At 43.0% G+C, this 12,879-nt stretch overlaps 1 protein-coding gene across 3 annotated transcripts in view; it reads right to left on the bottom strand.

Moving 5' to 3' along the window:
• Positions 1-384: 384 nt before the first annotated feature.
• Positions 385-12,879, bottom strand: part of DNAJC18 (DnaJ heat shock protein family (Hsp40) member C18) — a 31,060-nt gene continuing 18,565 nt past the window's right edge. For all 3 annotated transcript variants that reach the window (XM_070234184.1, XM_070234183.1, XM_001504229.5), the window contains 4 exons: positions 12,411-12,520; positions 11,295-11,404; positions 8,965-9,137; positions 385-4,138 (listed from right to left, as the gene is read on the bottom strand). In XM_070234184.1, coding sequence (XP_070090285.1) covers positions 4,014-4,138; positions 8,965-9,137; positions 11,295-11,404; positions 12,411-12,520 — 518 coding nt within the window. In that variant the 3' untranslated portion in view covers positions 385-4,013. The remainder of the gene's footprint in view (positions 4,139-8,964; positions 9,138-11,294; positions 11,405-12,410; positions 12,521-12,879) is intronic.

Raw genomic sequence — 12,879 nt, 5'->3', positions numbered from 1 at the left:
TTCTTCAAATGAAGGGTATTATTATGCCCATGTACTATATTTTTAAACTAAGACTTTCCTAAATATGAGCCATTAGGAACAAAGCCAGCAAGGAACTTGGGATAACACCTGATTTTCAGATGCTAAGTAGATTTGATCTGTGCATTAGCTGTGATATGCTGCAGCTGCTGTTATTTGATAGACAACAAATATGGAAGTAGTGATGCCACCAATGCTATCTATTGTTCTAAACACCAATAATTCCACTGATGGATGAGGGAAGGCTGGCGCAGAGGTCAACAGCTTCTCTAGTCCTAAGTGGCTCCAAGGGAGTTGGGCAATATGCAGTGCCCAAGGGTGCCATGAGCAAAGGTAAAAGAACAAAGGAAAAATATAAAGCCATTCTTTTTATATAAAATTGTTTAATTTCCTTCTCGGTTAAAATACACTCAATCCAGATGCAGTGGATCAGGTGACCAGATTTTCAGGATTCTTATTCCATGAGGAGTTGATTCCATTTGTGTCAAACCTGGCTCTGGTCACAGAAGATTCACATCTTTAATTCCAAATACTGAGTGTGATGCAAATGATGTAATCAGTATCTAACACATGGGCATATAGTTACTTGGTGGTCACTGCACGAGGTATCAAGAATGCAGGCTCAAAAAATAAGATGTCTAGTAACTTGGCCCCTTCCAAAAATAAATATATTAGGATTCTAAGCTTACGTCTTAAATTAATCCAAAATAAATACTAATTAAGTGCTAGCTCCTGTGAGGAAAATTGCATGCAGAGACAATGAACTTGCATGTGTGGCCAGTTGTAACAGGAAGCTTCTGGAATCTCAACAGTACCTCCTCACAAAGCCAGTCCTGAGTATGAGGATGAAAACGAGAATAACACATAGTTTGGCCAGGCTGCTGGATTCCACATTCCAGTGGAATTTGGAGTTCAGTGTAATTTCTAATAGTTTCCAACAGAAAGCATAGCAATGACATCTTCTTACTGGTCACTTCTCCCAAGCTGTGAGGCCTGGAGCTGATCAAGGAAGTTCACAAGTTTTCTGGTTTGAGCAGGTGGACCCCAGGGTTGCTAATGTGGGGACACAGATTCCTTCAAGCCGCAGTGTCCTTTGTGGTGAAAAGGATTTTCATCTTCCCCTCCTCACTGCTGATCGTGCAGTGCAGAGAGCACTTTGCTTCTAATGGACGCGAGCTTCCGTTTCTGCTTGAGCCTCAAGCCCTATTTTTTAGCCCCACTCCTATCACACGTCTCCAACCTGCATTAATGCTCAGATACAGTCTAAAGCTGCACGCCAAGTTCTGATAGCAAGAATACGCCTTACCTAAAGAGTTTATATATGATCAGGAAGCCTTCCAAAGAATGTAGGCAAGAGGAAAACGCTTATGTTACCAACATGCAGACAACCCATCTAAAATATAACCCAGGAAATTATAGTTTAACAATATTCTGGACTGTACCAAATAGATTAAACTATCCTTCAACCAAAAGCAAATACCAATCCCTTGAGGAAAACCCAATGTGAATGTTGTGGTCTATTAGCTAATAAATAAAACAGTACCATCAGTGCTATAAACACAGACAATAGACCTGACATTTAATGTAGTTAGCATTGCCTCTATTTAGTTTCATCACAGATAACTCGTCTCTGCCATGAAATCCATAAAGTGTGTGACTACACTATTCATAGGCTTCTAGAGCAGCATCTTTTAAGCTGTCAAGTCAGTTTAATTATGGCCCATTTTCTAGCAGAGGTTGGGTTTGGGAAGAGGAGAGCTTTGATTTTTTGTGTATAAGAAAACTTTCCATAAGCCTGCTTGGCTCACAGGCACATTTTACAGTGTAAATGCCCTTAGTCACTCAGAGGGGATCAAGGAAGCCCCCCCAAACCAGGAGGATAGACTTACATGGGAAGCAAAATCTGGCTATCTCTGGAGCTTCCCCCACTCCCCACAGCTAAGCAGTTGTTCCCTACAGCCACCAAAGCTCCACTCTTTGCCTCTGGACCCATCTCCTGACCCTATGGAATGCCCACATGTTGAACCATGCTAGATGTGTCTGCCAAAATCACAGCTATGCATCTCAAAGGAGACACTCTGCTTTGGAAATCACTTTTAATGTAGACTCTCCTTCCAAAAGGAACTTTTCTTCCATCCTGAAGAAAATATAGAGTGTAGACTATAGTCACCTACTGATCCTTCCAGGTTCAGATTCACGATAATCAAGACAGCTCAATCCTGGCCACTCGCTTTTGCATGAAGGCTCAGAACCATGTAGCACAGGCAACAACTTACCTCTTCCTTGTCACTGGTGGGAAGGGCTGCTTGCCTTTGAGGGACCTCTTGTTTTGTATACAGAATTGGTGTACAGAGGGTCTTCCTTCCTAAAGACTTGGGGGAAGGTATCCTGAGTGGATGCAGGACTGCCATAGAAAGGATACAGGGTCACAAAGTCAGGGGGACAGGGGCATCCTTGGGAAAGATTCTGCTTTACCAATTTGGCTAGAATCACCTGAGAAACGGGATGACATCACACCTTCTACTCAATAATCAGCCTACTATCTAGCTCTGCCACTACCAATTGTGTGACCCAGGTCAACCATTCATCCTCTCTAGGCCAAAGTTTTCATTCATAAAAACAGGGATAACATGTCGACTTCACAGAGTTGTGAGGAGGCTAAAGTAAGAAAATATATGTGAGGGGCCGGCTCCTCGGCCGAGTGGTTAAGTTCGCGCGCTCCGCTGCAGCGGCCCAGGGTTTGGATCCTGGGTGCGGACATGGCACCACTTGTCAAGCCACGTTGAGGCAGCGTCCCACATCCCACAAATAGAGGGGCCTGCAACTAAGATATACAACTATATACGGGGATTTTGGGGAGATAAAGCAGAAAAAAAAAAGATTGGCAACAGTTGTTAGCTCAGGTGCCAATCTTTAAAAAAAAAAAAGAAAAGAAAATATATGTGAGAATCCCTGCTTCATACTAGGCACTCAATAAATGTTGACTATGTGAAAAAGCATCTCATATCACAAACTACAGGGCACTGGGTTAGACAAAGTGACTGCTGGGGCCAACGCCAGACCCCCATAGCCATGTAAAGAGTCTTTCCCTTCTATCCCTAGGCTTGAGCAAACAGCCTGGTTGGCTGGCAATGCCTCCTTGTAGGTCTGACCACTGTACCTCTGTGGGGTGTAGGGACTCAGCTTAAGTGTGATGCGGCAAGGGGAAATGACAAAAAGGACATTCTCTGGTATCTATGATGGACAGGGGAACCTGTACTGAGGTTCAGTCTTGCATTTCATCTTCACCCCTGGCCCCTGCTTCCTGCTGTTGAGTTGTCCATTGAACTGTTTCACTCAATAGCTTTTAATTTCTGGACCTTTTATAAGAGAGAGGGTTAAGGAAGTAAAAGAAACTCAAAACAGGCTGTGTGCTAGTGCTAGTAACTCTGAACAGAGATTAGGCAAATAGAAAACTACTGACTACAACAGTTTACATTTCTCCATCTTCCCCTTAGAAAATGGAAAGCTGCGTAGGAGCAGGTTTCAAAGGCTGGATTCTAGGGGAGATGAGGACTCTAATAAGGGAGAGGTATAATTCTTGCTGCACATTGTAAACAACTAATATTAATCTGCTTTGGCTATGCCTAGGAATGACTGGGTATTGAAACATTCCTGAAGAAGGGAAGAAGGAAGAAAACATGAATCTGCTCTGGGATGCCCTGAACTACATTCCTAGAGGCAGGGTGGGCAAGGAACAGGGGGCGCTGAATCAAATGCTTTGCCATTAATTCAATTTAGATGAACTGTTCCTGGCCCTTGGAGCCAATCCCTAGGAAGGATTCTCTGATGACAAGTCTGGCTCCATGCTCTAGCGCCTACAACTCTGCCCACCAAACAACATTAGCAAATTGTAAAATGTTAATAATTTCCTAATTTTGTATTATAAAATGGAATTAGGAACATAAATAGTAACAAGTAGCAAAACCCCAACCCTGCGCCGGACTATCATCCTCTCAGCCACCTCTGCGCAGGCCAATAAGTTTGGAAAGTTTTTCACAGTTTTCAAGTTTCAGCGACTCTGCTTTCTGTCTCAATCGTTCATCTCTGTATAATCCTGCCAAATTTGTCAACTCCGACTCTGAAAGATAAAACAGGTAACCAATTCATCAAGAGAGTTGAGCTTCTTTGTTTCATTTCAATATTTCTGGAATCAAAGCTCCTCTTAACTTATTTAATGCTTTTTCTTTCAATTAAATTAAGAAACACTCATTTATTCAAGAGTATCAGGCAGCTAGACTACACCAGGTGCTGAGGATTAAAAGACACCTGTGATCCCGGAGTCCTGCAGTATCTGTGCTCTATTATAAAAGCACTGCACTTAGTTCTTATCAATAGAACATTTGGCACCAGACTTAGGAAACCTGCACGTGTGCAGTAAGAGGAGACTGACTGTTTCACGGTCTTCCTGCGAATGGGATTCAGATTGCAGTTGGGAGAGAATGGAGTCCAATCGCCTGTCCCTGTCATCTGAAACAAAGACAGCTGCTTCATGCTTTCCCCTGCGTGGCGGGATCATAACTCATACATGCTAACTGACACAGAGCCTCCTCCGTTGCGTATGCCTTCTATAGAAGGCCAGGTTGCTGGTGGCTTTCTTCATTCCCTCACCACATGTGGGGTCCCTAACTCAAAGGCCAAAGGCAGCTGGGCTCTTTTAAAAGTGAAATCATCTCGATCCGGTGACCTTTGTCTCCTTGACTAAATGAATTTCATTTTCTCTTCATGGTGGAGAAGGTCATTCTATTTTTAACCAGAATATAATCTCTGCTGTCTTCTCTGACTCAACAGTGGTTTGGCTGCCTTTATTTTTTATTCTTTTGTAAATTTTCAGAGACATTCTCAGGAGGGAATGCCTGAAAAGCACCTCCAGAGATGTGTTGTGTATTAACAGGGTGGCATGCTTGGATGGGCTGAATGGCTTCTGAAATCTTCCAACAACAGGCAGCTACTCAATGTTTAAAGGACCTTTCTTGTGAAAATGCTATTTTAATCATTTTGAAATATGTCTTTCCATTCTTAATCATCTTGCTGACAGATTTTGTTTTTCTTGGTGGAACGAGAGGCCCCTGTCTGATTAATCAGCAAACTGCCTGGGAACAGGAATTATACTTAGCCCAGGGGAAGAGTGGGCACTGGTTTCTGAATAAGTTTCTATCAACACAAAACACTGTCTGGCATTTCTGCTCACAACAATTCTATTTACCAAGTAAGGCCCAAAGTGAAGATGAAGTGTAGGACTCCAGGGCGAGCAGTGGGTATACACGGAAACCTTCCCTCTACAATGGGGCTCAGAGCCGGGGCCCTAGCTCAGCAGTTGCTTGGCAAGCAACGGGTCTCCCAGGCTCCAGAACAATGTGCTCTCACCCTGTGGCGCGGGTCCCTGCAGGGCCTGCTAGCCAGAGCTTGCCTTGGCACAGTCACCCTTGCAGGTGACAAAGCTTCATGGAGGATCATGTGCTGCACCCAAATGAAAGCCCTGTGCTCCTGGGTCCTGCCCAGAACTCAGCACTAACTCCATTTCTCTGGCATGTGGGAAACCCGTTCAGGGGGCCTCTACAAAATCAGTTTATGCCTTTGGTCCTCTGGAGTCACAGTTATCCCCACAGTTATATGGAACAGATTCTGTGGCTTTGCTTTTCCTTAGGTTTTTTGTTTAATGGGCTTACCTAAATGACTCATTGCCTGAAATCTCATTCCAGACAACATTAAGGGCTAATGATTCTTACTATCTTCTACACTGAAGACCACTGGAATAAGCTGATGAAAGATAAATGCACATATATGAATGCTTTTCTCAAAACATCACATTGCTTTTCATAAAGTTCACTGAAACCAGGTATTAGTGCTCCAGAGATTGAGACTCCTGCTCCAGAGCAATGACTTTGCACAAGGTCAGTGTTTCAAGGAACCATGTCCCGCATCCCCACTACCATGCTTAGACAAACTTCTCTCCAAATTGCCAGTGAATCCTTTGGCCCTACAGTGAGCAAAAGGTCATCTCAATGAGTATGTTACTTTTGATAAGTTCTGTTAATATTCAATAACTTCTAAGTTAAAAAAAAATAATGTTTGGGAAGGGCAGGATCAAGAGACCATCTTTTCTTCTTTGTAAAATGTTTCCCTACCTCTGAATGCCAGTGTAGTAGATGGACAGAGCATTGGGCCTGCAAGGTAAACTGACTCAGGCAAGTTGCCAAGAGAAGCAAGTCCCAGACTTTCTCCCAAGAACACTCTGCACAAGATCTCAGATTGGAGTCTTGACAGCTGGAAGACCCCTATAGATCCTGACAACCCTCATGATTCAGCCCCATGAGACAGTACTGCATCCAGTTTAGCAAGGCCAAGTAAGGCCTGGACTCCATCAAGAACCAGGCACTTACTATGTGCCAGACACCATGCTAAGCATTATACCCATACCATCTTCTATAATCCATACAACCTCTCTAAGAGGAAGTTCATTTTATCCCCATTTCAAAGCTTAAGCTTCTACCCACTCTGCTACCCTGCTCCAGGACATGGAAAAAAGTGCTCCCCTGCCTGGCAGGGTCAGGATCTCAGCTCAGCTCAGCCAGGCCAGGAGGCAGTTCCTGCCTGTTACTTTTGTCCATCCCAGCCCAGTGGCCTGGCCACTTCCCCTGGCATCACGTTTATTATCTAGATGTAGCTGTGAAGGAGTAAACAGGGCAGTTAGTGTTCATAGTTTAGGATTACAGAAGTTCATTTGGATTAAGCATTCTAAGGTAGAGTAGAGAAAAGAAATGAACAAAAGATTTTAAAAGACAATGGCTAACTTTGCTAAAAACAGTTTCCATTTGGTATTTTGCCAAGAGTGAACTTTGTTCTCAAGTGGGTTTATTTTTACAACCTCCAACTGCTAAATTTAACCTTGTTGGCTGCACTTGCTGCTGGATCCGGAGGGCAGATGCTGCTTGTTCTCAAATGGCACTTGGGTTGTGTGGAGGCTCCGGACAGCCACCCTCCTTAAACGCCAGAAATAGATTTTTAAGGGGTGTATGCTGATAACCCCCCATTTGGAACTGGTGGGTACACGTATCATGCTTACCCACTGGATTTTAATTTATACCTGGAGAGTGCCAAAGCCCTGAAACTAGGCCTCATGGGGATGGGGACGAAAGCCTAGAAGCCAATTTAGGTGTAATCCTTACCATGAACTCTTTGGATAGTTCCAGCTGGGGGTGTGTGTGTGTGTGTGTGTGTGTGTGTGTTTGAAGAAGGTGAAATGCAGATTTTCATCCAGTTCTTGCAAAAAGCAACAAATTAAAATCCCTCTCAGAGCCCAAAACAGTGGGGACTTTCAGGGTACACACTGTGGCCTTCACCTGATTTGGACCCACATATATACTGCTTTTTATTCTAAGGCCTTTATCTTGCTCCAAAATTCTTTCCTGATTTTTTGAAACTTGGAAAACTTAGTTTAAAATGATATAGGGTACTTCCTGACTCCTCAGTTTTTCCGATAAAAAAGGAACTTCTTCCTCCTACTTAATTCCCCCTTATATCCCAGAGGTATTATCCACCAAGTTGTGATGCACTTGAGAGTTCAGCTGGGCTTTGCCCTATAAAAGTAGAGGGCAGAGACAAGGTCCCTAAGGGCTAGGGTTAGGACACTAACCCTGCTCTGGGATTCTTAATCCTCAGCATTTTCATTGTTTTCCAGTCCTGAGAATCCTCTCTTCAAAAGACATTTGTTGAGCACCTGTTCTGAAGCAAAGACTGTGCCAGGGGCCTGGGACACAAAATTAATAAGACATGATACTTGTCCTCAGAAAGCCCACAGTCCAGCAGGGAGACTGACATCTACCTACGGAGCACTAACACTGTGAGAGCAGTACTGTGTTAGCAGGATGAACCGAGTGCTCTAAGGACACAGAGGAAGGAGAGATTACCTTGGGGGTGGAGTTGGGATGCGTGATGGGTCAGCAAGGGCTTAGCAGCACTGTGACTGAAGAGCTAATTTTACCAGACACTGTTAAATGTTTAATAGTACCCAGTAATAAGGTTTAAAAAATGAGTTAGCGTTTGCTCTTTAAAAATTAACCAAAGCCATGTTTTATAAGATAGTTGCTAATGGTGGTGTGCATGTGTGTGGAATTCAAGTAGGATCAAAAGAGAACTTGTTGGCTGAGAGACAGGGCCACCCTTGCTACCACATTCCCCATTAACACGCACTGGAGTTGTAAGCCAAGTGGCAGACACTGTCACCTGCCTTGTCTCCAGAGAGGGAAATAGAGTGAAAGGCCTGCTCACATCCACCCTTAGCGAAGGCACAGACCTAGGGAGGGTCACTTTTGTTCTGTGTGGCCACACGCAACTGGAGATGAGGAAAGGGGGCACCTAACTGAATACCAACAATCTATGAACCTTCGGTCTGGCTCAAAAAGTTAGGCTGGATCAATCAGATTTCCCTCTAGGGAATGTGGAGTTAAGAAACTGTAGACCAAACCAGCTACAACTTAAAGAGGAGGCTTGTGATGTACAAAGGGGCCAATGGCTCATGGAGTGGGGAAGTTGGGAGAGCAACTAGGAGAGTAGAAATCAAAATAAACCATAGCAAAACAAAGTTATGAAGGAGAGCTTGAAGAAGCAAAGGAAGGCAGTTGGCAGAGAGGAGAGAGGCAGATAGGCAGAGAGAGATAGAGGCTCAGAGACAGACAGACAGATGGGCAACTAGTGCTGCCTAAGTTCCTAAGATTTCTAAGTCTTGGCTACGTGTATCCTGTCAATAAACTTCCCTTTTTTTGTAGTATCCTGAAGGGCCTCTGTCCTGTCTCTGTTCACATGCACATGTGCGACTCAAACAAGGAGAGAGGAGGGATCAGGAAGCGGGGATGCCTTAGGTTGGAAGGATGGCTACCAGCTAAAGCCCCTTTTAGAGCATCTTACTTTGTTGTTTCTCCTTCCAACAACTCGTCTGGATGTAATCAATGTAATCCTTCTCTATCGTCTTCTCCAGGTCACGCAGAGATGCTCCCCTGTAGGCCTTGTCAAAGTTTTTATCCACAAAGTAAGGCACCTGCAGGTTCTGGGTTTCTCTAGAAATGGTATAGCCCAAGGTCCTAAAACAAGGAGAGAGAGAGAGAGGCTCTGGTACGCTTTTTATATTCGGCAATATCACTCTTAGCACTGGCTTCACAGACATCATTATCACAATCACCTCTCCAGAGGGCAGGTGCAGATATCAGCTTCTAAAACATGCAACATTTATTATTTCCCTAGCAAAGTATAAGTGTAATGTCATCATTATCACTATTACGTGAGCATGTAAATACTGTGGATTCAGCTTCAATATATTTACCTTATTCTCTTAAAGGAGTCACGTCTTTTATGTTTCTTTCTATGCTAAAAGTAGAATGCTGAATGCTTAAAAAAACAATTTGTATATTGTGTAGGACCTAGCATGGTTCCTGGCACAGAGTAGGCTATTGGCAGATGTTGGTTGGATGAAGTGATTGTTATAGTAAACTACTTACAAATAACCAGATAGCTTACACCAATTTAGCACCAATTTTAGGACATGACAAAAAGTACTTCACACATAGCTGCTAAGTGAGAAGTGCAAAAAACTCAGCCAAAAGATTTCCATGATACTTCTTGGGCTCTCTGTGAGTCTAGGATATCCAATGGTATCTGGTGCTCAGAAACATTAACAGGTCTGGGTTAACTAAATTCTAACCATAAGGAAGTATAGAAAGGAGTACAAATTCAAGTTAAAACAATGTGACAATAATGTGCAAAATCCAAGCTGATTTTGTTCAAACTGGACAAATTCCATTTAAATGAGTTATATTTGAGTCTTCTCAGCCTTTTCCTTTGATCTCTTAACTTAGGAATCTTGCTGAATGTCTAAGAGCTCAGGCCACGACTGCTCCCATCTGCCTTTGGGAAGGTGTTAGCAGGGCAGGTTCCTGCCAGCCCCACTGGCCTGACAAGAAAGGAGGTAGCTATAGCATATGGAGAATACAGGAAGTCAGGAAATAGAGGGAATCAGGTCAGTGTGATCCGAGAGTAATAACCTCCCTTTGAGTCTCAACTTTCCTCTCTGTAAAATGAAGATATTGATCCAGAATGACAGTCTTCACTCCACATGATCACCAACAAAAACTTCCTGTTATGTATTGCGTCATGGATTCCACATTTTGTAAGGTTTTTGTAGACTAAACTAGAGCAATGAGTAATGACTTATTTCTCATTATTAATTAAAAAAATAATTAATCTAGTGATTCTCAAACTTTAATATGGACCAGAGTTATCTGGAGGGCTTGTGAAAACTCAGATTGCAGATTCTCACCCTGAGTTTCTGATTCAGTAGAGGCCTAAGAGTTTGCATTTCTTTTTCTTTTCTTTCTTTCTTTCTTTCTTTTTATTTTTTGGTGAGGAAGATTGGCCCTGAGCTAACATCTGTGCCAATCTTCCTCTATTTTGTATGTGGGATGCTGCCACAGCATGGCTTGATGAGTGGTGTCTATGTCCACATCCAGGATTTGAACCTGAGAACCCCAGGCCGCCAAAGCAGAGAGTGTGAACTTAACCACTAAGTCACCGGCTGGCCCCAAGAGTTTGCATTTCTAACATCTTGCCAGTTGATGCTGATGATGCTGGTCTGGAGACCAAACTTTGAGAACTGAATTAATTGAAATAATTAATTGAAGAAATAAAAAAATTCTTATCAGAGCTCATAATCTGCATGTAATACAAACATTATAATGAATGTCTACATTTTCAGTAAAAGCAAAGAAATGTGAGACTATGGTTTGACTATGTAGCCTTACCATGAATAAAATGTCCTATTCTTGCAATTTCTTAAATTGAAAATAATCGCCAGATCTCAGGTACTATGTTCTCAGAAGCACAGGGTCCAGGGATCCTATCACAAGATCAATAGGGTCCTTTCTAACTCTAACATGGTGTGATAAGGATATAATCTGAACCTGGAGTTATTCTATTAATCCTTCAGAAACCAGTTGTTGCTGTTCTGCAGCTGACCCGGATGATGTCGCTGTAGAACAAAACAATCCATCTCCTGAGAGCACTGGAAACTGCCTACAGTATTTTTGAGTCTCTGCACTGTTACTATCCAGCTGTTCCTTAAAACACCAAATCAGTGTTTTCTACAATGAAATGTGAAATGAAATGTTGGTTATGTACCAGCAAAACCTTCAAGTCTTTCACCTTCCAGACTATTGTTAAGAAAGATTTATAAATATTTGACTTACGATTTATAGAATAAACTATATGGGGGATTAGCAGCTAGCAGCTGAGTAATGACAGATATAATCACAATCACCAGAACTGGAAGTAACTGAATGAATGCAGAATACGTAGTCTGAAAAAGAAAAAAATATTTAGTGTAGGTGTTCTTCATCAGTATAAAACTTATTGAAAATAGGATAGTTTCCCCAAAGAAAATACGAATTACCAATTCATTGCACAAAGCCCAAGGTTTTTCTGGGAAGGCTGTACTTTCCGGTGAGAGGTACCAAACAATTCTTGTTCTCTCTGCTGTGAAGGCTGAAGGAGGCCCACCCACAACCTGGGCTGACACCCAGTAATTCTCCTGCAGCCTCCTTTTCTAAGACCAGTGAAGCAGACATCTGTGGGTGAGTCTGCCCAGACTGTGGCTCTTACTGGGCCAGGTTAATATTATGCAACTCTGTTTCCTTGGCCACAGCTGAATGGACCAGGGGACATCTAACCCTAGCAGGGATAATCACATGCTCCCTCTTAGGAATTTGGGATTGAGATTCATCACCGTTCACTGCTAGGCAGTCACTTGAAGAAAGGATACATACTCTTAGGCACTAAGGACTTGCCATTTGCAAGGGGAAGTAGGACAAGCCAGGCTGCTTAGAACGAATGAAGCAGATGCAGAGAGGCAGGAAAATTGGAGACAATCTGGCCCCAAGGAGTCATGGAGAGCACAACTGCATGGGTACCTGACAGCACCCCAGTTCCTGGTTCCCATCTGTCATGAGACCCAGTTGTGCTTCCTGCCCTTAAGCTTCGTGAGACTCCCTTGATCCCTTAAACCCCTGTTAGTTCTGAATATTTTCAAAGGAGTTCCTATTTTCTGCAGTCAAGAAAACCTTGGTCAAGACAGCCCCACAAAGGAACTGAAAGCCCCTGAGAGCAACGAAAGAATGGGTGGGGAAGGGGGTACCATTCTGGCCTATTTGGGTCAATTATCCAGCTCTTCTTACCAGCCTCTGTTTTCCTAAAGCACATTTTAGCAACATATCTCAAGTTGAACTTCTAAAACCTGATCATACGCCACATAGGTCAGCTCAGTACGAGTGTTTATGAGCAGCAGTTCTCCTGTCCTCCCTGGGTACCTGAGGTTTATCTTCCTCCTCTTCCTTCTGTGTCTGCATCCTCTCATGTCGGTGCCGCCGGTGGTAATAGTGGGTGTCATCTGTCACGTTTGAAAACATATGAATATTTCCTGGAAAAGAAAGAAAAGCAAATACTTAGTATGAGATATAGCAAACACTCCTTCCTTGCCTTTTCCAAGGTCCTTGCTCCCGAATAGATTCTCTGAGGGTAGAGAATTATCCCATTTTACCAAGTAGGAAAATAAGACAGTAGGTAAGCCAAGTGAACCAGATGGAAATGCAATGTGCTTAGCTCTCCTGCCTTTATTTAAATAGTCTTTTGTAACTAGTGAGTGAGAGAACCCTAAAAGGCCGGTAAAGGAGCATTTGGGCCATGAATTCTGTCTGACAGGCTCATGCTGCTTCCTTGCCCAATATCTGATTACGTCACTAGTATCTTTATTAGCAACTCATAAAATTCAGTTTACTT

This window comes from Equus caballus, chromosome 14 (genome assembly GCF_041296265.1).
Source record: "Equus caballus isolate H_3958 breed thoroughbred chromosome 14, TB-T2T, whole genome shotgun sequence".
NCBI lineage: Eukaryota > Metazoa > Chordata > Mammalia > Perissodactyla > Equidae > Equus > Equus caballus.
The sequence above is the reverse complement of the archived record's forward strand: the minus strand, read 5'-3'. Positions and strand labels throughout refer to the sequence as shown.